General features: G+C 32.6%; 2 protein-coding genes across 3 annotated transcripts; both read right to left on the bottom strand.

Moving 5' to 3' along the window:
• Positions 1-2,989: 2,989 nt before the first annotated feature.
• Positions 2,990-15,778, bottom strand: LOC111708294 (gamma-aminobutyric acid receptor subunit rho-3). 2 transcript variants are annotated; one of them, XM_023481624.1, is made up of 14 exons: positions 15,684-15,778; positions 15,405-15,435; positions 14,817-14,925; positions 13,953-14,006; positions 13,808-13,892; positions 10,924-11,021; positions 10,496-10,580; positions 9,648-9,741; positions 8,562-8,593; positions 7,350-7,425; positions 7,033-7,050; positions 6,500-6,552; positions 4,370-4,420; positions 2,990-3,352 (listed from the first exon to the last, which is right to left on the bottom strand). In XM_023481624.1, exons 1-14 carry the CDS (start codon positions 15,767-15,769, stop codon positions 3,244-3,246), a joined length of 981 nt encoding a protein of 326 aa, XP_023337392.1. In that variant the 5' UTR covers positions 15,770-15,778; the 3' UTR covers positions 2,990-3,243. The 2 variants fall into 2 exon arrangements, with proteins under 2 accessions (XP_023337392.1, XP_023337393.1); XM_023481625.1 differs by lacking the exon at positions 7,033-7,050.
• Positions 15,779-16,868: 1,090 nt separating this feature from the next.
• On the bottom strand, positions 16,869-26,750 carry LOC111708295 (uncharacterized). The gene is made up of 14 exons (XM_023481626.1): positions 26,684-26,750; positions 25,952-26,026; positions 25,269-25,321; positions 24,797-24,892; positions 23,703-23,781; positions 23,350-23,431; positions 22,592-22,663; positions 21,372-21,462; positions 20,651-20,740; positions 20,231-20,268; positions 20,012-20,047; positions 19,118-19,199; positions 17,878-17,916; positions 16,869-17,417 (listed from the first exon to the last, which is right to left on the bottom strand). Exons 1-14 carry the CDS (start codon positions 26,709-26,711, stop codon positions 17,232-17,234), a joined length of 1,047 nt encoding a protein of 348 aa, XP_023337394.1. The 5' UTR covers positions 26,712-26,750; the 3' UTR covers positions 16,869-17,231.

Genomic DNA, 26,750 nt, shown 5'->3' with positions numbered 1-26,750 from the left:
TTATATCTCCGGTAATATTGAAAGCACAAAAAACGCAGACCACTTTTTGGAAATGCCAGGGCTAGGAGAATTATGTGATAGTTGTTTCAAGAATCATACATGTTAAAGTAGATAGAAGACTAAATGTCACAAATAAATTCAAATACCAAAGAAGACTTTCAAGTCGTCTTGCTATTGTCATGTTTCGTGGGACACCCTGTACCACCTTGTTTTGCAGCAATAAATGTTGCCAACCCGACCATTATGGAAGCCAGAATCAGACTAAAGTTTTAAATCTTCAAACAAGTTTTGCGATTTTTGGGATTAAAAATGCGAGTTTCCTATGATTCAAATCAAAAAATATTTTTATAATTTTGACCTTTTGTCGTTTGACCCTTTGTCGTACTTTTGACCCCTTGTCGTTTGACCCTTTGTCGTTTGACCCTTTGTCGTTTGACCCTTTGTCGTTTGACCCTGTGTCGTTTGACCCTTTGTCGGTGAATCCCAAAAGAGTGTGTGTAAGTAATACCGAACTAAAGGTATGTATTGTAGGTTTATACAGTACATAAGAATCTCGGTATTTGTACAGTCTAGGAGAGTATATTTGTTTACTTAAATACATTTATACATTTTTCGTATATTGTGTAATCTACAATAAAAAATAAGTTTAATATACATGTAATATATTATTTATACATTTAAGTCAACACTATATACCAAATTTACATGCAAAGAATATAATTTGATTAAAGTTTACAATAAACTACTCGTTATTCAAGCTTAATTATAATTGACAACATTGTTCTGCAATTTCCTTGACTGTAGTCATGTTGTGTGTCTGTACCAAAAGAGTACGTGCGTGTGTAATACCGAACTCGTCTGCAAAGCAGTGGGACTGGCTTTCTCATGCCAGACCAGCGCCATTTCCTTTCCCTTTATTCTTATTCCCTGCTGTAAATCAAATCTAATCGAATTTATGTTAAAGGGACTGTAAGCGTAGTTTAAAGTGGCCCTCAATGCAAAGATAGCAGTGCCCAATTTACAACGTTACCCTTGAAAACTTCATCTGATTATACGGAGACTTTTTTTTGACTCAAAAAGTGTTTATTTCTGTAGATTCTTCATTGTTTCTTATAAGCACGAAATGCGCAAGTCACTTTTTGCAGAGAAACCACAAATGAAAAAAGAATTAAATAAAAAGATAAATACCTAATTCATACTTGATCAGATGAAGCTTTAAAGGGTACCTTTGTAAATCGGGCATTGTCATTTTTGCAAGGAAGGTCACTTGAGATTATGCTTACAGTCCTTGTTACAAAATATCCAATCGATACTGTAAACATTTTGCCCATTTATCTTAATGATGTACCATTACCATATGTTGATCATGTAAAACATCTTGGATGCACGCTACAAACAGATAAATCATTTACTCTTGATATAAATCAGAAACGTGGACAGTTTATTGCTAAAATTCATTCCCTGAATCAAGAATTTTACTTTGCAGATTCAGCAGTTTTGATTAAATTATATAACCTTCATGCAACTAGTATTTATGGATCCAATTTATGGAATTTATTTTCGAATGATGTGTTCAGAATTTATTCGTCTTGGAACACTGCAGTTAGAATTGTGTTTAAATTACCAAACACTTGTCAAAGATATTTTATCGAACCACTGTCACAGTCATCTCATTTAATGACCATGTTCTGCAGTAGATTTGTTTCATACATTTCTTCATTAGAAAATTCGTCAAAAATTTGTATCATTTAAAATTTAATCAAAGGTCAGTAACTGCAAAAAATTTGATAAATATTGCAGACAAATGCAACAAAGATTATCGACAAACGTATTGTAAACAATTGTATGATATTTCAAGAAATACCCTTGGAAGAAGAATGGAGGATTCCATTTTTAAATGAATTAATTTCTGCAAAAAACAATAAGATTGTTATCAATGGAGTTGACCAAGCTGAGCTTGACGACTTTATTAATTTTATATGCACGACCTAATTACAGTATGATTTTGTTTCTTGTATTTGTTTTTGATATATTCTTATAGTTCTTTTTTCTTCTGTTTAATTGTACCAATTATTTAAATTGTGTACGTTTACGAAATAAATAATTAATGATTTAAAAGATTTCATTACAAACAAACAAATTATTTTTCCTTCTCATGATATTAACTGCAGCAAGTCATGGGACCATTTTATTATTGTGGCGGAACATACGATTTATACTGATATTCAAAAAGCAAATAGTTTTCCGGTGTCGTGCATGTAGCAGTGTTGACACAAATTAAAAGAACAACAGGGATATTCGGTAACTTTATTGAATAATAGCATGAAATGAAATAAAAGCAAAGTTTAAAAATATTGACCTTGTTCACATCTCGACGTTCTAAAGCTAACTGACGCTGTTCCCCACAAGTAGAGGCGGTAAGGGGGGGGGGGAACATGAGGAGACACATTTGGAGCGGATATAGTATTATAGTATTGTGAATCTTCCGCGGTCAACTTCGCTACACAGTGGTAATCGTCTTCGTGTTTTCTTGAATTTGTTAACAAGCAGACTCTTGTATGGGGAGGACTCCCCTAAAGTTTTAACCATTTCAACACGTAGTGTTAGATATTAAAAACAATGTTATGACATTTTCTGATATATATTAATGTATATTTTGATTTGAAAATTACATAAGTTAGCTATGTCTCGAGTAAATATTAATTGTTTAATGATTTGAAAGGAAGACGACATTTGAGAGAAAATAAATTTATTTTGCCTTTACCCCCTTTAAAATACATTTAAGAACTAAATGCGTTTTTGATTATGTCAACTGATAATATTTAATGTTTAATTATTGCTTTTTATGTCTAACATTGTGCTAAAATGGTTAAAACCTCAGGGCTCAATACTATTAATTTTTCTTAAAATAGTCATATTCACTTGTTAAACAATATAATAGATATTTCGTCTGTCAATAAATCTGGTTTTGAGATAGATTTTTATGTTTAATGATGCAGTACATAAAAACAAATAGACAACAAACAGATAAATAAATAGAGTAAGAAGAAGAAACGTTTTTCAAGTACAACACTTTTTTGTTGAATTTAACTATTTGACCATTAAGAAAAAACTACATAGGGATTCAGATGGCCGGGTTTGATTGACAGCCGTCATTCCGACCTCATTGTCTCCAGTGAACGTAAATCTTGTTTTTAATGTCAAATATCCTTTTTTCGGATGGATTCCGATCCAGCCAAATCCTTAATTACAGGTTGGGTTAATAGCCCCTAGTTCCCTTGGGAAGAAATATAAAGATAAACCAAAGATCCAGAATGTTCCGAAGAAGATGGCTGCAATTGTTGGAGTTAGTCTGCAACATCAAATATTATGTATCTATTTATGGGAGCTTCGATCAAATAAAATCATTCTCGTTGTTTCTACATGAAAAATGTCGCCGTTGTTCTTTCTTTCACTCAAAAAATGTCGGAAAGAATTTAGTTATTTGTAATTGCTGCAACTTATATATATTTTTTATGTCTAGAGCTGGGTACTTTTCTGTTGGATACTCATAATTCTAATCCTTTGATTTGGGCAATTTTATTCTGAGGATTTATATAAAAGCAATACCTTTTCATATCTTCGTTAAAAGTTACTTCTATACGTCTACTCCTGAATTTAGGGTTTCCAGCGAACGAAACGTTTCTCGAAAAAATGCGAAAATGTTCTGTCGCATTTCGCAAACTTTTTCCCGAAATTTCCCATTTTATCGCAAAAATAAATGAAGCGAAATTTCGCGAAAATGCGAAAATAATTTCGCGAAATGCGAAAATTTTGTGAAAACCATGTGTTTTATAACTTCAACAGTTATTGCTCAAAAGAACTTCTCTGCTCTGAGCTGAAACTGTAGAGCGGTGGATATCGAGATTAATGCTTGATCCTCTCTTTTTCTTAATATCGAGACTAACTTAATCTTGTGCTAGTATCCTGAAAACTGTATAAAATTCAACCAATCAGAGTCGCGTATATGAAGCCGATAAATTTGAAATTTTGCGCACCATTTAAGATTATATAGAAACGGGAGAGACTCAAATTTAATCAAACCGGTTTTTGATTATTCTCTACTTTAGCCATTATCCAAGAAAGAACGTTTAAGAAAAAGGTCTAAAGTGTGTCCATTGGCTATGTAATCTCATTCTAAAGTTTACAGTTCTGATAACTCAATATTTGAAATTTTAATAGTCGCGAAAAATGCTTCTCTCTTTTCATCGTCCTCTACCTGCGCTAATAGATCGATTGATAATTCAATTGTACTTCGTAAACAATGCCACTAAAATTAGTTTGAATTTTTAAAAGTATTCAAAAGTGAAAATAATATTTATTTGTGTTCCTCAGTGAAATCATCGAAGCAAACTTGAGCTTTTTCTGGTTGATATTCTTCCTAAAATTGTAAAAGAAAAATCAAAATATAAGAGAAAATATATAAAAATAAAAGAGAATATATAAAAATATAAGAGAAGATATAAAAAAAATTAAGAGAAAGCATTAAAATGTAAGAGAAAATACAGTGGTAGGTGATTTTATCAATACAATTAAGACAACTTTCTATTATTAATAATTTGACTCTTAACAAGCAGATCTAAATGTGCTCATTAGTAAACATGCATCTCATGTATTGCAATTAACCTAACCTAGATATGTATGTTATAACTCCGTCAAACCTATAAGGTGTAAGCTTAACTATGTGATATATAATGACGCATAACTTGTAATTACGTCTGTTAAAACTCAATCCTAATATAGAATCTAAGTATACTCAGTTGATATAAAGACTGCGCTTAGATTACTGCGAGAGAGGAGAGAGAGTAGTGTTTCCTTGTTTGAACAAACAAGTTGAGGATCGTGCCCATTGGTTTGGCATTGATAGTTTACAAGATAGTGTCCAGTTGACATCGATAGCTCGTAAGATTGTGGCCATTGGTTTTGTAATGATAGTATACATGAGCTAGTGTCCGGTTGACATTGATTGCTGATGAGATTGTGCCCATTGGTTTGGCATTGATAGTTTACAAGCTAGTGTCCGTGTTGACATCAATAGCTAACATGATTGTGCCCATTGGTTTGGCATTGATACTTTAAAAGCTAGTATCCGGTTGACATCGACAGCTGACGAGATCATGCCAATTGGTTTGTCATTGATAGTTTACAAGCTATTGTCCAGTTGACATAGATAGCTGACAAGATCGTGACCAATGGTTTGTCATTGATAATTGGTTTGAGAAACTCTTATGGAGTCGGGCATTTACTACAGTGGTATCCGGTTTGATATTGACAAAAGTATTATTGAACTGAATTTCTTATGTCTCGTGAATTAACAAGAGGGATTGAGTATTGAACAGAATAATTCTTATGCCTTGTGGATGTACCAGAGGGATATAGTATTGAACGGAATAATTCTTATGCCTTGTGGATGTACCAGAGGGATATAGAATTGAACGGAATAGTTCTTATGCCTTGTGGATGTTCCAGAGGGATTTAGAATTGAACGGAATAGTTCTTATGCCTTGTGGATGTACCAGAGGGATTTAGAATTGAACGGAATAGTTCTTATGCCTTGTGGATGTACCAGATGGATTTAGAATTGAACGGAATAGTTCTTATGCATTGTGGATTTACCAGAGGGATATAGTATTGAACGGAATAGTTCTTAGGCCTTGTGGATATACCAGATGGATTTAGAATTGAACGGAATAGTTCTTATGCCTCGTGGATTAACGAGAGGTATTAAATACTGAACGGAATAGTTTTTATGCCTTGTGTATTACTGAGAGGGATTGAGTTGTACCTGGATTGGTACTAATCTAAAAGCTTTTCTTGGAGTAGGGCATTTACAAGTAAAAAAAGAGAAGTTGTTTATTGATAACTTCTCTTTGTTTACATCTTAAGATGTGTCTGCTGTTTATAAGCTTGGTAGAAATCAAAATTGAAATAGAAAGTCGTCTTCATTGTATTGATATATACGACGATAGCTCCATGAAAATATAAGAGAAAAGATTAAAATAAGAGGAAAATATTAGAGAACAGCCTGAAAGGACGGTTTTGAATGACCGTAATTAAATACAGGGTGTCCCACGAAACATGACAGTTGGTAAATAGTTTTTAATGTCGTCTTCCATATACTTTATTATTTATTAAAGGCTGTTGGCAGTTTCTTTCGTTTAAAAAGTCTTTTGCTCAAATATATTTTACTTTGAAGTTAATTTTACTATAATATGACGCCTGTTAATATTTTATTATTGTCTTTGGTATTAAACAACTTAACAAATTATTGAAGAAGACATTCTAAACTATTTACCAACTGTCATGTTTCGTGGGACACACTGTATGTTGCTAATTAACCCCTTCTCTCTTGATCAGTCAACATTTTATATGGTACCGTTGCGAATTGGGCAGACCCCTCTTTATAAATTGATTTTTACTTGAAATTTTGTTTCCAGTCCCTTTTATTACGTATTATAACCTGTTATAGTGTTCCCTAAGCGCGTCCTGCTGAATCATTTCATTTATAGAAACCTGAATTAAAGGGACTGTATAGAAACCAGTTTCTCCTTGACAACCTGAATTAAAGGGATTGTATAGAAACCAGTTTCTCCTTGACATTCTGAATTATAGGGACTGTATACATATAGAAACCAGTTTCTCCTTGACAACATGAATTAAAGGGACTGTATATGCATAGAAACCAGTTTCTCCTTGACAACCTGAATTATAGGGACTGTATACGTATAGATGAATTAAAGGGACTGTATACGTATAGAAACCAGTTTCTCCTTGAAAACCTAAATTAAAGGGACTGTATACGTATAGAAACCAGTTTCTCCTTGACAACCTGAATTAAATGGACTGTATAGAAACCAGTTTCTCCGTGACAACCTGAATTAAATGGACTGTATAGAAACCAGTTTCTCCTTGACAACCTGAATTAAAGGGATTGTATAGAAACCAGTTTCTCCTTGACAATCTGAATTAAAGGGACTGTATATGTATAGAAACCAGTTTCTCCTTGACAACCTGAATTATAGGGACTGTTCATTTAATTTTAGGGGAACACAGTGAGCCAAATGTTGCAAGCTCTGGCGCAGAAATCGATGAGATTAATTTGATAAAATTTAAATCTGAAAATAATTATGGTTCAGGTTACAAAAAAGTAAAAGTTAATCAGTAAGGTAAAATCAATGGCAAAGGTGTACTTGAAAGTCGGCCCAGCTTTGAATTTTATCCATCTTTTCACGATTGTCTGGACCACTGCATGTTTTAAGAGATTTAGGTCGTCTTTCAGTCTCATTCTTTGTGGGCAACCCTGTACATACCTGAATAGTTGTTATTGGTTCAATTTTCCTTGATTTTCCATGAGAATTAACTTCTTTCACCTCCCCCTCATCATCCCTTGCAATAAAACTGTAGAATAGGAAGACGACATTACAGCAATAAAAAGACGACATTACAGCAATAAAAAGACGACATTAAAGCAATAATGAAGTGAATTTAATGTTGTTACAAAGCAAATTGTAATTTATGAAACGGGTCTGTTTATACTGAACAATTGCTGTTCCTCATGTTCTTAGACTATTATAAGTCATAACTTAAGTCTAAAAGTCGACTTACTATTCCAGAGTATTTGGGTTATCACTGTATCCACTGCACAGGGCCGGTGAATAAAAAATAGCGGACGAAAATGTCACTGAAATCGTTTAACAACCAAAAATAGTCCTTGGAAGTAGATTTATTACTAAAGTACATTTTTCAGTGTTTTGAAAAAATGCTGGGGTCTATAAAAACTACAGTTAAACCCTAAATAAGCCATACATAGAAGGAATTTATCAAATGTCGTCTTGACAATTGTTCAATGGTTTTTATACTTTTTTACGCATATTTCAGTATTTGCGAAAATAAATAAATAGCCATGAATATGCGGGAACAGTTTTAAAAAGCTCCATATAATCATTTAATTAAAGATTTAAATATCTTTAACATTCCATTATCAGAAAGTAAAGAATACGACATTTAATGAATTCTTTTCATGTATAGGGTTTAACTGTATAATCACGTTTTTTTGTGTTAACCTTTCTGAAATATTAACAGATATGTTAAAGGGAAATAGTACTGTCGAAGTATATTTATATTTAGGGTTTAACTGTATAATTGCGTTATTTTAAATACATCAGAGATTTTATGACTGAACTCAGAGGAATGAACAGAAAAAATAGTTTTATTTAATTGTTAACTGTAATTCAGTATGTTTTTTAAAAAAAGTTTTTTATGTCCAATTCTTTAAAAGGTTTTAAATACCCCTCCTTAAACAAGCCGTTCCCCCCCCTCCCCCTCCCCCGACTCACGTGTTATTTTTGTGTTAACCTTTCTGCAATAACAGATATGTTAAATGGAAATAGTACTGTCGAAGTATATTTATATTTAGGGTTTAACTGTATAATTACGTTTTTTTTGTGTTAACCTTGCTGCAATATTAACAGATATGTTAAATGGAAATAGTACTGTCGAAGTATATTTATATCTTGCCTTACCTCAGCTGATCAATGTACGTGTGAAGAAAAACCTAAACAAATTTGTAAAAAAAAACTAAAACTATCATTTAGCAATTTTTTTACTGTTTTTATCAAAACAGTAAACGTCCCACGACCTATGACAGTTAAATTGCGACTTAAAAATGGTCTGTGATCTTTTAAACAATTGGTGGCATTTATTTGTCGATCTATTGAAGTAAAATTTTTGAATTAATGATCACAAAATACCCCTGATAGTTCGGCATTTCTAAAATGTAGTCTGCCTTTTTTGTACATTACTGGATATAAAAAGAATTTCATTTAGATTTAAAATTTGTTTTTAATATTTAATAATAGAAATGTTAAAAAAAAATCTTTTTACTCTGGAAATATTGTAAGCACAGAAAAGACTCTAATTTGAAAATGTCAAAGGCCAAATTTAAAGAATTTGAGCCGTATCGATTCACACTCTATACAAGCTCGTTTGTTGCATTCTTAACACTCTCCGCCACACTACCCTTACTACCACCTTCTGAAGGGTACACAGTTTAACGTCGAAAAAGGTTTTTATAATTACTGGGAACTTTTCCCCCCAATCTTCTAATGATCGCAGAGAGACAAGATCTAGTAATTATCGATAGAATGGAGGAAAAGATGGATGTTTTTGAGTTTACTGTCTCATTGGAAATAAATATTCAAAATGCCAACACTCAAAAGATGAACAAATATGAACATTTTATAACAGATATAACAGCTAGGGATGTGTCTGTTCACCATTTTGAAATCGGCTCAAGAGGATATATCTCACCATCAAATAAAGCAAATCTAAAGAAACTGCATAAGTTCTGTAAGTTTCAAACCATTGTGCCAAAATCTATCAAAACTGGCAGTGCTGTCATCATACCACATTTTTAGAAAACGAAAAACACTAAACTTTCTGAAAACCATCTCTGAATAACTAAACTATACTCATGCTAAAAGTCTTGTATTGCGCCTGTTTTTTTGGCAAACCCGTAAAATGCGATATCCAGAAAGAATAGCATTAGTAATAAATTGTAAATTTGAAAATTGTTCATTGTAATTTTGCTTTAGACAAATATTGTTTACCTCTATAAAGGGAATGAACAGGTTGAAGAGCATCCAGATATCTACCATCTTCACGTAGGAGGTGGCTGGTAGGGTGGCGGATACACTTAGAAACCTGGACAAATATATATAAAGTGACAGGTAGGATGGCGGATACACTTAGCAACCTGGACAAATATATAAGGTGGCGGGTAGGGTGGCGGATACACTTAGAAACCTGGACAAATATATATAAGATGGCGGGTAGGGTAGCGGATACACTGAGAAACTTGGATAAATATATATAAGATGGCGGGTAGGGTGGCGGATACACTTAGAAACCTGAACAAATATATATAAGATAGTGGATAAACTTAGAAACCTGGATAAATATATATAAGGCGGCTGGTAGGGTAGCGGATACACTTACAAACCTGGATATATTATATGTATATATATATATATAAGGTGGCGGGTAGGGCGGTGGATACAATTAGAAACCTGGATTATTATATACAAGGTGGCGGGGAGGGTGGCGGATACACTTAGAAACCTGGACAAATATATATAAGATGGCGGGGAGGGTGGCGGATACACTTAGAAACCTGGACAAATATATATAAGGTGGGAAGGGTGGCGGATACAGTTAGAAACCCGTATAAATATATATAAGGTGGCGGATAAACTTAAGAACCTGGATAAGCATATATAAGATGGCTGGGAGGGTGGCAGATACACTTAGAAACCTGTATAAATATATATAAGGTGGCGGGCAGGGTGTTGGGTAAATTTAGAAACATGTATAGATATATATTTTTTGAAAAAATGATGGTTGATGTGTCAATTTTTCTAATTACCATCAATGTATATAATAGAAAACGAAAGCTTACATTGTTGCTAGAACCAGCATAACGGTGAGATTGACGGATATAACAGCTTCAAAAAAGAAGGGCTTAAAGTAGTTCGTCAAATGACCTGAAAAAAGGTTAATCGTTATATGAATTTAAAAGACAGTGGTTTATATCAACACAATTCAAGGGCGTAAAGAGTGGGGCGAGGGGGTATTGCCCCCTACACTAGTGATTAGAATTTTTATATCTTACTTTTTCCCTTTTCAAAACAACAAGAAGAAAGAAAGAAGACTTGCATTTGGAAGTAATACAAGTTATAATTTATCGCTTATGTAAATTCTAATTCATAGACATAATAAATTATAATTTTTTCAATTCCCATAGCTTTTAAGTTTTAGCTGAGTGTTTCATTTCTAAAAATATTTCTAATTTTATTCTTAAAAAGTTTAGCAATGGATTTGATTTACCTATAACTGTGAGTAAAGCTGTTGGTAGGAATACTGTTAGTGCATTTCCTAAAAGTCGTCTTCCCAACAGCACTTCCACTCGGAGACTCTTTTTTCCTCTATAAGTAATATCTTAATGTATTTAAAAACAGCTATTGGCGTTCTAATGACGATCTTGCAGGCTTAACATGCTGGAAATTTTATCTACAAATAATTTTGAATATCAAAGACGACCTTGAAGTCGTCGTCTACCTGTCATTTTTCGTGGGACACCCTGTACAGTAAATGTTTGAACTTTATATAATGAAATGAAGGAAATAGGTAAATGAAGAAAATTACTAAAATTATAATTTTTTAATTTAATTATTTCCCATTTTTGCAAAGCAGATAATTAATTACGCAACAATCGGAAAATATTTAAGTTTAAGTTTGTTATCATCAAAGAAACATGTAAACTATAAAAATAAAGGCAGGGTTTATAGTTAAGGAAAGAAATTTGCTAATTGACAATTATATACAGTGTAAGTGAAACTCTATACTATATAACCCGGAATCCCCGGAATAATGTAGTTTGATTGAGGACATCAAAGTCGTCTTTGACCTTAGAAATACGAAATGTTTGCGGCATTTTCCACAAAGGTATAATCTGATTTTTACAAAAAAAAATGTATTAAACTATGATAGCCTGAAATAGCCTGAATCCTGCCATTTGCAAAATGTGGTCTACTAGTTTTAACAATAAAAAATATCAGAGATATTAAGAATTATTTTTAAATTTCAATTAGTTTAAAAAAAAACATGAAAATGTCTCATTCTTAAGGAAATCATTCTTATCTCCGGTAATGATAAAAGCACAAAAATGGCAGACCACATTTTGGAAACGGCCAGACTATCACTATTCTGTGATTATTGTGAATATCACAACCCTAAAAGTACCCCTAAGGGGAGGGGAGACTTTATAGGCTGAAACCTCTGTAGGGTCTGGAAATAGAAAGGCTTTTATTTTATAAAAACTAGTATTAATATACGTTTGCTGAAACTATTTATGTAAAAACGTAAGGGTTTAAAAGTTTTCTTAGATTCTTTTAAAGGGGTTGAGTTCTCCATTTTAAATTTGACAGTTTGAACACTGTTCAAGGCTTTTCCAAACANAAAATTAATGACTAAAGACTAAAAAACTAGATTTTTAACTTTTCACACATTATAGTTTATTTAGACAGATATTTTTTCTGTTTTGCACTAGGGTTTCTTTCCCAATTAAGCATGCTGCTGAGAAGCTATTCTGAAAATAAGAACAAAAAATTCCAAATTCAGGGGGGGGCTACGCCCCTCCCTGAATCTGTCAGGGGGGGCGAATGTAACCCCGCCCCCCCCCTGTATCCGCCATTGACCAGAATAGATTTCTTGTTTTATTTTATATCAGATGTGTTGACTTACTGAATATCCGGTTGGTAAGGTTAGTTTTTTATTGTTTAAGTATGACACACATTTTTCTTGCCCCCCCCCTAAAAATGTTTAGGGGGGGGCAAAAAAATTTTTCGCGCTTCGCGCGAAATATTTCCCCCTAGCCCCCCCCTAACCAAATGTCTAGTTGCGCGCCTGCTTAGGACTCCCCGACAGTTTAACCCACAAATACTCAAACAGATCGTAAGAATCTTTTCACTATAAATTCGTAAACCATTGTAATAATTATTTATCATTATTCATTTCATTTTTTTAGGAAATAAAGAGTTTCTGCATTATCGATTTTGATTTGAGGGTTATTCCGTTGTCTATCTGTTCATCGTCAGAATCTTGTTCCTTTCCGACAACAATGCTAGATTTCTTGTGGAACAACTTAACAATGGTCTATCAAAGTGATCCAAACATTGCAAGCTCTCACACTAAAAGCTATGATAATTATTTTTCCTGTTACGTATTGAAAACTAAACCTATAGAAACAAATGTTTTACAGTTATAAAATGTAAATGTTTATGGCCATACATTATTCAAAATAATATAAATTTGTCTTTTAATTCTACAGAGATTGAGCAAACTACGCGTAACTCTATTGGGCTTCTGCCTCAGGGTTATTGTCAACGAAATACGTATAAATCGTGAAAAGACGACGTATAGTGACCTATCTGTTATTTCAATTAATCTATGGTTTAGGGTTAAAAAAATTATAAGTGAGTTTTGAGGTAAGATCAAAGGCCATGCAAGGCGTTGCGACCCAAGAGAATAGAATATATATTAGAGTGGAATTTAGACAATCCCTCGGTATGAATTTTGTCAGTCCCTCTCAGCCTGAAAGGGAGTTCAAAGTGTAAACAAAAAAGATGGAAGTTCTATAAAATCGGAGTTATTTGCGGCATTCTACACCAGCAATAATCTGAAAATACGTGTAAAAAAGTGAACATTTTTAAAAACATTATTAAACTTGAAATCTTTAATTCAATTACAAGTCATGTAAATGTTCACAAATTATATGCAGTAGAGTACACAAATACAGAATGTTCCTAAGACTAAAGCTGTTAAATAAACGTTATAAAATGAATAAGGTGAATAAAAAACATTATTTGATTTAAAGTTATAACAGAAAATCATCGTTTTTTAAAGTGAAAGGCATAGAGTCAATGCGAAATAATCATTGGTCAATTATGAAACCAGCCTATTTCATAATTTGGTTTTGTTTTAATATTAATTTTAGATTTTCTATAAAATGATGTTCCAGGGCCCAAAAGGTTATATAGCATAAATATGTGAAGTACACCTGCAGTATGGAAACAGTACAACAAAATGGCCGTTTTACACTTTTTTTCTAGTAAAATTCCATTCTAATATATATTCTATTCTCTTTGGTTGCGACCCAGTCTTGAAAATAGATGCAACTTTTCATATCAGTTTGGATCTATGTGAATTATACCTTTGAACAGAGTTGCATTGTTGAAATCCTCGAACAAAATACTGACTAAGCTCCTGGGGTCCAAGGAAATCAAGTTGATGAGGAACTAAAAAGTTAAATGGTGAAAGTTTTTAAAATATCAAAATTAAATGATCGATTAATTTACCTAGGTCAACAAGATGATCGTTGTTTCCTTTTGTGATCATTTCAATATAACAGACTAAAGAAAATAATCATATAAAGTTATGGGATCATTGACAACTTACAACAGTACCCTGATATTATCCTTGTAGTTCCCTTATATTCCTTATATATATATGTATATATATATACATATATATATATATCTATATCACGCACCTCTGACCCTTCAGTAAAAGTAAATTCAACCAAAAGTCTGACCGCGTCAACCTTGTTGCACCGCCTAGTCCTTTTGAGTATCTGCTTTATTTACCCAATGTCCCAGCATACAGTACAAACTGGGACCGGAAAGGTTGAACAGGCTCGGAAATTCAAATATACTACGGCTGCCCGTGATATATATACATGGACAACTCACAACAGTACCATAATAAATTCTAGCGACTCTCACATTGCATTACCATTAAAATCTTTGTCTGATCAAGTATGAATTATACATAAATATGTATATATATTATATATGTATAATATATATACATATATATATATATACATACATATATATTATTTATATGTATATATGTATATATTTACCTCTTTGTGTTGTTTCTAAAAACTGATTATTTTCATTTGGACTTTCCCTACACAAGTGACTGGCGCATTTCTTGCTTTAGAAACAACGAAGAAATTATCAAAATAAAACCCTTTTAAAGATGAATGATCAGATGAAGGTTTAAAGGGTAAATCAGGTATGTCCCTCTTGAATTAGAGGATCACTTAGAAATCCCACGGCAGTCGCTTTAATGAAACCAAAAATCGTAATTTCCAAACTGAACAGAAGTTTATTTGCAATAATAACTGAAACATGTTTTGTAAATAAGTTTGTTACCTTGAGAATCGAAGGGATAGTACATCATGTCATAGTTGCAAAGTAGGTTTACTTGGTAGGTTCGGGATAGGGATAGATCATTCTCACTTCCAGAGAATATATAGACATTCTAAACATATGTATAGACATTCTAAACAGATATATAGACATTCTAAACATATGTATAGACATTCTAAACATATATATATAGACATTCAATACATATCTATAGACATTCTAAACATACATAAATATACACATTCTTAACAACAGATATATATATTTATTATTTAGACATACATGTATAGTCATTCTAAACATATACATAGACATTCTTAACATATATACACAGACATTCTAAACAGAAATATAGACATTTTATACAAATATAGGCATTTTATTCATATATAGTCATTCTAAACAGATATTTAGACGTTATAAACAGTAAAAAAATAGTTTCACGGATTTTTTGAAAGTGTCCATCAAAACAAAATCAAAAATGAGATTACCAAAAAATGCTTTATCATATGCAAAATCTCGCAATTTATCCTTTTTTTACTCACCTCGATAATATATATATTATCATTCTTAACATAAAACTTTATTCACCTTAATTGAATCAGGTCCAGCCATCTGATACCTGTTATCAGTGTTGTCAAGAGCACCATTTTTATAAAAAGATATTTTGCAGCTTTAATGTTTTAAAACTTAACCATTGTATTGTTTAGCTGTACTTAGCAGCATTTGGTTTTTTGAAATAGAAAGAATAAAAAGTATTTGAATATGAAAATGTAGAAAAAAATTTTATATGCTTAAGTTTTTTGTTGTTCGAATGGGATAAAACCAAAATTATCAAAACGTTCATAAAATGTTTTCTTGAGAACATTCCTAAAATCTTTATGAGCGATGATTTGAATAATAGTTTTTTGATCAACCACTGTTTCTTTATTCTCGTCAGTGTTGTAAAAAATCATCTGTTTTGTCACAGTTATTTTAGAAAAATATTATTTGATAGAGTTTACCATGCTTGATCCATTTACCAACCAAGCATGTATGTTAGATTTTGCTTGCAAATAATTTTGCACTAGTCAAATTTTGTGTTAATTTTTGTATTCCGAAAAATTTACTTTTGTCCAAAATGCATACTCATGTAGATTAAAAAACGTACTTACTGAATGAAAAAAACATCTGTTATATAGTATATAAATGAATAAATGATTAAGAAGTAACTATTCCTGAGGGACCCAAATATCTTGGGTTTGTTGAGTTGACACAACATTTAATTCAGGAATATTTTTTAAGTTTTGGTAACTATAGAGAAGGTTTAATATAATTATTTAAACTATTTTACTCAGAATTTAAGAGAATTTTTCTTTACCCAGGGAACCCAGGGTTCCTTGGACACACTTAGCCTACAAAACATCGAGAGTGTAGCGAAGGATGTTTGGTAGGCAAAATTGTCTTTAGGAGTGTTCAGTAACTTAACGTCCCACTTAGGTAATCATGGGTTGGTGAAATGGTACATATTCTTATTTCTTGTGTTGTATGAGGAAGGAAAATGTAGAACCACATTATGAAATGCCATATATAGAGGTTAAGAAAATTTTCCACTGACTAGAAAGTGGATTGGTGACCACATTGGTAATCCCGGGTTCGAACCCCACCAATGAGGGTTTAACTCCTTGCAGTTCCAGGAAGTGAACCTCATTAACAATAAAATAAACTATAAAAAAGAACTCCAAAAACTTTGCAATAACACATCTATTTATAAAAAATACAATTTGCTTGTCTGTCTATTTTGGTGTCTATCTGTTTGGTTTCTAATTTTGTATGGCAAAAAAGACATTCGTTTTTATCAAAAATCCTCCAAGTCGAACTGAAAAATCAGCCAAATAACTTTTTTTGCATAGTACAATAAAAATAGGAGAAAAGGGGCGCAAAGTGGCCTAAAAACATCGTGAATATAAAACGTTTTTTTAGTTTCCTTATGTTCTTGCATAACAAAATAAGAAAGTTTAAATTTAAAAGAGAAATTCTTTTACTTGTAAGTTTGTAACATAGGCACGGGTTGGTATTAATTTTCTTGTTTTGACAGTTCATGTTTACAATTAGCTGGACAAAAGACTGGTAATTTGATTAAATTAGACAGTCACATACGTTTGATAAATTAGAAAGGAAATACAATTATTATTATTTTCAAACGTACTTTAAATAACAAGTAGGAAAATTAGAAATTAGCTTTACAATTGCAGTTTCTCTAGCTTCAGTGGCGGCGTAAGAGGGGGGGGGGGGGGTACGCCCCTTTGAAGATGGGGGGGGGCTGTCTCCAACATAACTGGGTCCAGTTGTTGCATGATCCAAAGCAACACAAGGATTTACCGGTCTACATTTAGTTTTGAAAAAAGTAATTTGAAATAATAATAATATAATAATATTTTAAACAACATAATTTACCCGACAACAACTTTTGGGTTGATTATTTTTGTTAACAATAAAATCATTAATTAATCCTTTCCTTAATCTTGAATCCTTCCACTCGGTGGTAACCTCAAACTTTGTATTGAATGAGTTCTTGACCTCCTCTATCCCAAGGATCTCCAGGATTGCCAGGGATACGTTCACCTAGGGTTGGGCATCGCTATTTTTGTTTTTTGATGTTCGCGGATTTTTGAATGGATTCGTGTACAGTAAGAAACCAGAAAACATTGGAATAGAAGGATGACATTCAAGCGATACTTTGAATGAACTGCAACAAAGTTTTACAAGTAGCGTTAAAAGTCATTATAAAATGAAAAAGTCTATGCACACATGCACAATTGCTGTGTCCCATGAACACTGGACTATTTAACATCCTAACTTAAAAGTCGTCTGCCTCTCCAAGAGTTTGTTGTTTGTCAGTCTCACTCTATTATAGGAAGTTGTAAGAGAAACTTCCAACACGTGTTTCGTAATATAAAAACTACCAAAAGGTTACTAAAATTAGGAAATGTTTCTAGAGATGAATTCAAAAATTTCAAAGGAAGACTTAATAGCCTAAAATGTTAAAAAACGGATTAAATATGATGACCACCACAGCGCTCACCTGGAGTTTTCCTGTTGTCTCACTAATCGGTATTATATCCTAAATAAATAACAAAATAAGATCTCTTTACATACTTTGGCGAAAACATTAAAATTATTTTTATAAATACTTTTTTGGTTTAGTTTTGGTCAGCGCCACAAAAGCTGCTTTTTGTTCTCAAACTCAAATGAGAATCCTTATATCTTTTGATTCTGATGTCGTAGACCTTTGTCATTTCAAATAGTTTTAAAATGACAAAGGTTTACACCACCAGGTTACAAAGATATATGGATTGTAGAATTCAAATTCAAATGGATTGTTTCAGTCCCAAAACCAGGATATCCCACTAAAAACTGATAAAATCCTTACTTTACGTTTCGGGTTTTTGGATTTTAACATTTTTCAGCTTTTCAAATAGCCTTAAACTATGGACATACAGGCTAAAACATGAAGGATAAGGCTTTAATGACGAAAATTTTTTTTATTTAGATTTCTGCTTTTTATAAAGTTTTTAATTGTATATTGGGCAAATAACAAGTCCGCACGAAGGTTGAATTTATTAAGTCTAAATACTCTGGACATGTTCCATTGTAATAGAAATGTCGCCATCACACCACTGGTCACTCAAAATCCTCGTGTGACGCAAGATTTGGCGTAACTTATTAATGGCGGAAGATAATGTGACAATGTTGCTGGTTAGGGGGGGGGGGGGGGGATTTTCNCCCCCCCCCATTCACCAGAGTATCTAACCCTTAATAAACAACCTTGGTGCACACAATGATAATTGCAGTATAACAAGAAATAAAAGTCATCTTTATTAAATTATTCGAATGGAAACATCGCTGAAGATCTTGTATTGCAAAATGTAACTCAGAAATTGAGCTCTGAATATTTAGAGATACAATTCAGTTATCCGTTGCAACTTTAAGTTAATTTTCTTCTAGCTTTATTTCTAACTAAAAGCATGAACGAAAACGACTTTCATTCCAATTCATACTGATTATGACTTAGAGTCTGTGAGTTATTATACAGAGGTTTCCAATAAACATATCAGTTGTGAGGCTAATGATAAAGATCATCTTTGATTTCTGAAAGTGAGAACTACCTTGTGACAAATGTTTATTAAGAAGGTAACACGGCTTACATACCAATTTCGCTATTTTAAAGCTTTCCAGTAGTGCAGCCTTTGATAAACACAGATAGCTTTCAAGATTAAAGGCAACCTCTCAGCTGCCTTGCTTAGTGGGACCCCCTGTATAACCTTGTTGTATGTTTTATCAATGATGATAGAAGAGCAGGATTCCTCATCACTCTTATCCAGGCACTGTGGTCGCCCATCACATCTTTATAAAATCATTGATCAGAATTTAAATGTTTAAGAACACATGCCATCAGCTAGGCGTATACACAGGGGTAGGGGTCTATGTTTTCTAAAGATAGGTTTTCAGACACCAATGGGTTCTGAGCCCCTCCCCCCCCCTGAAAGATAAAAGTTAAACCCCCCACCCACCCCTCCAGACAAATTCCTGCAGACGCCATCTGTGAATACAAAGTATAAATCTCTGTTCGTATGTCCAATGATATCTCATGAACCCCTCTAGACCGATTTATCTCACATTTGTTTGGAGAGCTCGGTAAATACAAGGAAATGTTCTTATCTTGGTTTAAATATTTTAAATTGAGTAAATTCACTTTTTAAGAGAAAGATAGTTTTCAGGCAAAGATGGGCTCTAAAGCTAAACTCTTTATTTGATAAAATTTAAATGTTTTAGAATTAATTTTACTTTTGTCGATGAAAAACATAATTCGTAAGTTAAAGAAATATAACAATACGAATAAATTTGGGTCTTTGTTTAGACTAATAGGCGCTTCTTATCAAGATTATAATGCAAGGAAAGTTATTTCAGAGGTGTACTCGTCTTTTGTACTGCAGTGTACTGTCTCTGGCGGTAATGTAAACACAAGACGGATGTCACAGCCTGACATGGGATCCATCTTTCACATACAAAAATTTAATGAAATAATCTGGTCATAGGAAACTACTATGTGAATTATCAAAATTATCAAAATCCAATGCTTTTAACATCCTCGGTATACTAAACGAACACTGATGCACCCAAACAGAGATTAGAATTTTATAAATATAGATTTATACCTTTCATTCATTAATATACATGATCCATCATCACAACTTAAAAAATTCAAAAAGCTTATTAAAGTATTTAATTTTTTAAAATTTCTAAACTTAATTCAAATGTGTCAAAATCTTAATGTAAATCTACGAACGTTGTTTAGATAATCCACGTGCGGTGCATGGCAGCTCATTATAAAATAATAACTTCATTGTATTTAATTTGCTTTTATGTTTTCTTTCCTGAATTGGGTTTCTTTGCAGCTAGACATTGACAAAGTCTAAAAAAACATTAGGATAATTTCTTATTATAACTTATAAGTAAAATCTTTAATATTCAAACAAAACAGTATGTATGCCAATTAAAATTTTGAAAATCCAAAATAGATTGTTGTAGAATTTTTCTATAAAAATACGTTAATTGTACGTTTGGAAAAAAGTTGACTTTGAAAAATTTCCAAAAGTAATAAGTACAAAAAATATTGGTAACAGCCAAGAAAGTCACAAGCAACAAAGTATTTGGAAAAAGTCATAATTTCTGGCACTAAAATAAATAAAATGATCCGAAAAAAAAATACTATCACTTAATTTCCCATGACTTTTTTCAATGCTTTCCAACTCATGACTTTCTTCTTAGATGGATTCCATCATTCCAACTATTACCTGTTGATAAATATCTGCCTGCGTACACAGTTCGGAATCATTAGTTATTGTCCAAATGCTATTTCCCAGCATAAGGTTTCCATACGGGCTCTAAAATAAAAATAAATAATATTCTTCTAAATGAAAAAAAACACAAAGTTATTTCAGACATCGATTAAACTAAATTTACTGAAAGTAGGTAAAATAGAAAAAAACTATTATAGAAAATAAAGAGGATGGTATGTAAATGTGATTAGAAATATTGTTACAATTTATCATAAAATTTAATTCTTTTCAAATATGCTTCAGCTAAAAATTTATGAATTAAAAGATGTTTTAACTTGAAAAAATGCAAGTTAAACTGCTGAAATAGTATTTCAAAATGTTTCTCCAAAACTTGTCCACATATTTGCCCAAAACTTTTTAAATCCAATCAAATCCAAGGTAATTTTTGTCTTACACTCTAACTAAGCTAGTGGGGTAGGTCAATTAGGTTGGAATAAGCCGGGTACTGTAAGAAATCTGCCCGCGCCATTAAAGTTTAAGCCGAGCCAGAATAGAATAGGGTCGGGCCGGTACATACTGCGCGTCAATGAGGCCGGTATAAGGTGTACAAGGTCGGTCCGGTTTGAATTCAAATTGACCTTAGTCCACCATGCTTAATCACGTGGTTAATCCCCATTCATAAATTTTAACATCGAGTATTTTGGGATATTTTAACTAATTAATGATTTCATCAGACCTTGGTTGTTGCTATCGTCCTTTGTCCCTCTACTCTAGCAGTCCATTCAAAAGTGTTGAAGTCGTATTTGATATCAGTATTCCAAACACCGCTGAAATTTATTGATACAGTGGGATCCAGAAAACTATGAAATAGGAAGACGACTGTTGGTTTGGAGTTATGTAAATAGGAAGACGACTGTTAGTCTGTTATTATGTAAATAGGAAGCCGACTGTTAGTCTGGAGTTATGTAAATAGGAAAACGGCTGTCAGTCTGTAGTTATGTAAATTGGAAGACGACTGTTAGTCTGTAGTTATGTAAATAGGAAGACGACTGTTAGTCTATAGTTATGTAAATAGAAAGACGACTGTTAGCCTGGGGTTATGTAAATAGGAAGACGACTGTTAGTTTGTAGTTATGTAAATGGGAAGACGACTGTTAGTTTGTAGTTATGTAAATAGGAAGACGACTGTTAGTCTGTAGTTATGTAAATAGGAAGACGACTGTTTGTCTGTAGTTATGTAAATAGGAAGACGACTGTTTGTCTGTATTTATGTAAATAGGAAGACGACTGTTTGTCTGTAGTTATGTAAATAGGAAGACTACTGTTAGTCTGTAGTTATGTAAATAGGAAGACGAATGTTAGTCTGTAGTTATAAATAGGAAGACTACTGTTAGTCTGGAATTATGTAAATAGGAAGACGACTGTTAGTCTGTAGTTATGTTAATGGCCCAATGAACATAAAACAAAAACCATGTACTGAACACTGCAATAAGACCAAATAAGTTGATTTTAATATTTACTAGCTAAAGGGCCCGGCGTTGCCCGTGGAAAAACATTCAGAAAAAAATATCTCTAATTTTTTTACCCTATAATAGGGGGGGGGGCACCCATGAGTGTCCACAAAAAATTTAAGCCCAATCGGTCCAGCCGTTTGGCCGGCTATACGAAACATATATACGAATATCTTGTTTTATTAAATAGATTAAGTATATTCAAATTCGTTTTGTCTGTCTGTTTATTGCTTCATGCTTTGTGTATGTACATTGTACAACCATGGTTTAAAAAAAAAATTAATTAGAAAAGATTGTCATATATATTGTTTGCTTTTTTGTCTTGTCAAAATAATTATTTTGTTATTTGTAAAAAATTAAATTTTTAAATAAGACAATTTTAAAGAAAGAAAAACTTCTCTCCGGGAAAAAAACTTTGACACATATGACGATAGCCCAATAATACCTGTAATACACGAATCCATCTTGATGAACAGCAACATAGGTTTTATCCAGGTAGGAGTTTGTGCACAGTCCCCTACATTAGAGTCATTGGTCATACATTTTTTCGCAGCAAAATAAGAAAATACTGTCCTTGAAACATGACATTTTTAAGACAACCATAGGTCGAAACTATCGTGTAGATATGCAGTTAATTTTGAACGTTTGATCTCGATATCCAATGTGAGCACTTTTAAATTGAGGATACATGCTTGATCTCTGAAATGAATTTATCCCTGCAGGATATCACCACCACAGGATATTGAACGGAAAATAAATAAATCCAAACTTCTGCATAAGAAGGAGATCAATGTGCTCATTTTGAGTATAAGATTGAATATACATCTATTTATAAATTTAGCTTGTCTGTCGGTCTGTTTGTTTGTTTCCAATAAACGTCAAAATGGCTGAACCGATCAGGCCCAAATTTTGTGTGGTACCTCAAGTGGCCCCAGGGAAGGTTTATGAATGATCAAATTTTTAAATATTTGTCTCCATCAAAATTCGAATGTTTTGTTGAAATCCGCTAACTTTTGTTTTGTTTTGTTTACGATGTGCACAAAGAGAACATGATTACAATTAACATAAAAGATGGGCATGAAGCGCCCTAAAAGGCAAGTTACTTATACTTGGACATCACAAGAAAAGAAATAATTTGCTCTATTTATTTTTATATTTCTTTTTTATTAATAAGAATTTACAGATTTTATGATCAATACTTTCCTTAGATTAAATTTTGGCCAATGGTCATTTTCACAGAGAAAGCAGTATTTGTTTAAACATTCAACATCAAGAACATTTTTGCCTGAACATTGAGAGAAATTAGTGTCAAAAATGCTTTAAAGGAAATTAAACGTAAATTCAAGTTTAAATTAGATATCCATGTTTTTGTTTTGGAAACTGATTGATTTTTTGTGTGGTTTCTTTTAAAAAGAGACTTGCTCCAGAATTAATTGCGAAATTATGAGAATTTAATCTTCCACCTTAATGATGAGATAAAGTTTTCAAGGGTACAATATTGAATCGGCCGTGCCCCCCTTTCCATGGAGGGTTTCTTTAAATCAAAATATTCTTACTTGGCAATGTTGCATCTACCTCAACACAGTTTTGACCAGAACCTCCATTTGGCTGTCCAATTTTCCAGTCAATGGGTTGCTTTAGAAAAAAGAAAAATGTGAAAATAATATTTTAAAAAACACACTGTATGTTGTATTAAACATTCTTTACAGTTGTGTTTAAGCCATTGAAACTGACCAAATACAGGTTGACCCTTGATAGGTATGATGATATATCTGGTAGTGATAAAACTTTGATAGAACATTATTGATCTTTGATTGAATTGTCTATCAGTTTTATAAAAAGATAAAAACATTTCCACAGTAAAACTCGTCGACATTGAACTAGACACGGCTAATTGAACTAGACACGGCTAATTGAACTGGACACGGATAATTGAACTAGACAGGGCTAATTGAACTGGACACGGCTAATTGAACTAGACACGGCTAATTGAACTAGACAAGGCTAATTGAACTAGACACGGCTAATTTAACTAGACACAGCTAATTGAGCTAGACAACAAGGCTAATTGAACTAGACACGGCTAATTGAACTAGACACGGCTAATTGAACTAGACACGGCTAGTTGAACTAGACAAGGCTAATTGAACAAGACACGGCTAATTGAACCAGACAAGGATAATTGAACTAGACACGGCTAATTGAACTAGACGCGGCTAATTGAACTAGACACGGCTAATTGAACTAGACGCGGCTAATTGAACTAGACACGGCTAATTGAACAAGACACGGCTAATTGAACCAGACAAGGATAATTGAACTAGACACGGCTAATTGAACTAGACACGGCTAATTGAACTACTTCTCTACTAATAAATTTTTCGTCCATAGATTCATTACTTTGTGCCCTTATAAAAAATTTGGACCTGAGAACAAAATTGACTTTGTCTGCGTTTATATACGATACAGTCGACTTTCTTTTTTAAGGTTTGATTTCTAACAAGTAAACAAAGAAAAGCTGTTAATTGACAGTTTTCTCTTTGTTTCCATGTTTATATGTGTCCATGCTGTTTAATAGCATTGTAATAATCAAAATTTAAACCGAATGTCGTCCTCATTGTATTGGTATATACGACGACGAAATGTATACCTGTACTTGTGTATAGTAATTCAAAAAAATATTCTCTGTGATCTGATCCGAATATGGAATCCAGTATCCACTATCCAGACACCGGTCTGCAACCAACTAATCAATATATTCATGTTTTGATCAATTTTATTTATAAAGATTTCCCAGATTTTTGGGTTCCGTCGTCTTCGCAAATTTTATAAATATACAATATATATATGTCTGGCTTGTAAAACGGCTGAACCGATCGGGCTCAGGGAAAGTACGCCCGGTTAAAATTTAAGGATTTTGCTTAGTAAAGTTGTCAATTAAAATATTTTAAAATCCATCCTAAGAATTTGAAAACTTTACTTTGGCACAAAAACTTGTTTTATTTTTTTTTTCTGTGTATTTTTCCAAACTAAAAAAAAAATTAGAATACATTCAAATACTGGTACATATTGCAGATATATCTGAAAATCCATGTTTAAATCGAAAAGGTGTTAAAAATTACTTGAGTCCCGCCAGCGGATAGAAGAAATTCAGACATCGACTGCACTGTAGAATCTTTAACAACATTAATTTCATAAAATAATTTGTTAAAAGCATTATTGTATTAGCTTTGAAGAAAATTTTCATTTATGAAGCTTGAAGCATGTTGACAAGAAATAGAAGAAGTAATTTAAATGGGCTTCATTATTAAAGCATTAGGGCATAAGAGTAATGTCACATAAGAAATAAAAATAATAACATATATTTATCAGAAACCAATTTACATCTAATAAATGTTAATGATGTATTTTTTATACCTAATATCACATTTTTCAAAGTTACAGTTAGAGCCAGAAAAATGTGGAATAGAAGACTACGGTTAAGCAAAAATCAAGTGTCAATGATCTTGTTACAAAACAAATTTACTTGTTACTTTTTAACTCATTTTATGTAGTGAAATGTGTTTCTGTAAACTGCACAATTGCTATTTAATATTTAAAGTAAAAAATTGAGTCTAAAAGACGTTTTTCTATTTCATAGTTGTCTGCTTCTCACTGTTAAAAAAACACTGTAAGAAAGTGAATTACTGAATAATTGTCGCAAGAGAGGTTAATAAACTTAATGCGTCTCTGTAGGTGGAAGCATAGGTCGGTAATGTTGTTCAAAAGCAAGGTCAAAACAAGTCGGTTAAAATATAAATCAAACCATTTGCAATGGAAGGCAGATAACTCCCATCTAGCTTGCTGCAAACCTCAACACTTGTTTGGAAATCTACGTTCTCTGTAAAATAGAAATTTGGTCAAAAAATTTTTTTGAATAATTTATACCAGAATGGTTTATGGCATTCTATGTGTCAATTTTCGAAAAAAAATCCTGACTAAAGGATATTTAAAACAAATTTTTTAAATTTGTGCATGAAAAAATAAATTTTAAAGAATTAAAATAATTCTGTCAGAAGGGTTTTGACTAAACTGAATTTCAGAAATTAAATTTTTAAGACTTTTTTTAAACATCTTACATTTTGGGTTCATCCTCTTAATTTTAGATACAATTTGGTGTCGCGATATATTTGGATTCAGTGTTTAAAGAAATACTATATTTGAAAGGGACTGTAGGCGCAATTTCAAGTGACCCTTCATGCAACAAGGGAAATGCCCGATTTACTACAATACCCTTCAAACCTTTGTGTGTTTGTCGAGTAAAGAGACATGTGTGTGTAAACCCCCTTGTATTTAGCTGGTGTGCGCTGTGTTGGGTTCAGACAGTACACTGGAATTTGCAGCTGAATACAAGCGGGGTTCGATAAGTTTACACATACATATCTATGTACTCAACAAACACACAAAGGTTTTAATGGTACCTTTGCAAATTGTGCATTGCCCTTTTTGCATGGAGGGTTACTTGAATTTACGCAAACAGTCCCTTTAAGAATACTACCTATAATTGGAAGCCTTTTCTTGACCATTTCTTTACAAAGCGAAGGATCTTGTATAGTTGGAACATT

Source organism: Eurytemora carolleeae, unplaced genomic scaffold, assembly GCF_000591075.1.
Source record: "Eurytemora carolleeae unplaced genomic scaffold, Eaff_2.0 scaffold784, whole genome shotgun sequence".
Lineage (NCBI taxonomy): Eukaryota > Metazoa > Arthropoda > Copepoda > Calanoida > Temoridae > Eurytemora > Eurytemora carolleeae.
Note: the sequence above shows the minus strand (reverse complement) of the source record. Positions and strands in the feature narration are given on the sequence as shown.

What these genes read in the sequence shown, in the direction of transcription:
- LOC111708295 (XM_023481626.1), bottom strand. Translation starts at nt 26,711, where the DNA reads ATGGTCAAGAAAAGGCTTCCAATTATAG. An exon ending in TCTGCCTTCCATTGCAAATG is followed by an intron (nt 25,322 to 25,951) that starts GTTTGATTTATA and finishes ATGTTGTTAAAG; the next exon opens with ATTCTACAGTGCAGTCGATG. An exon ending in GATGGATTCGTGTATTACAG is followed by an intron (nt 21,463 to 22,591) that starts GTATTATTGGGC and finishes AATAAATTTCAG; the next exon opens with CGGTGTTTGGAATACTGATA.
- LOC111708294 (XM_023481624.1), bottom strand. Translation starts at nt 15,769, where the DNA reads ATGATTTTTTACAACACTGACGAGAATAAAGAAACAGTGGTTGATCAA. An exon ending in CTATCCCTTCGATTCTCAAG is followed by an intron (nt 14,007 to 14,816) that starts GTAACAAACTTA and finishes TATTTTCTTTAG; the next exon opens with TCTGTTATATTGAAATGATC. An exon ending in CAATGCAACTCTGTTCAAAG is followed by an intron (nt 11,022 to 13,807) that starts GTATAATTCACA and finishes TATTACTTATAG; the next exon opens with AGGAAAAAAGAGTCTCCGAG.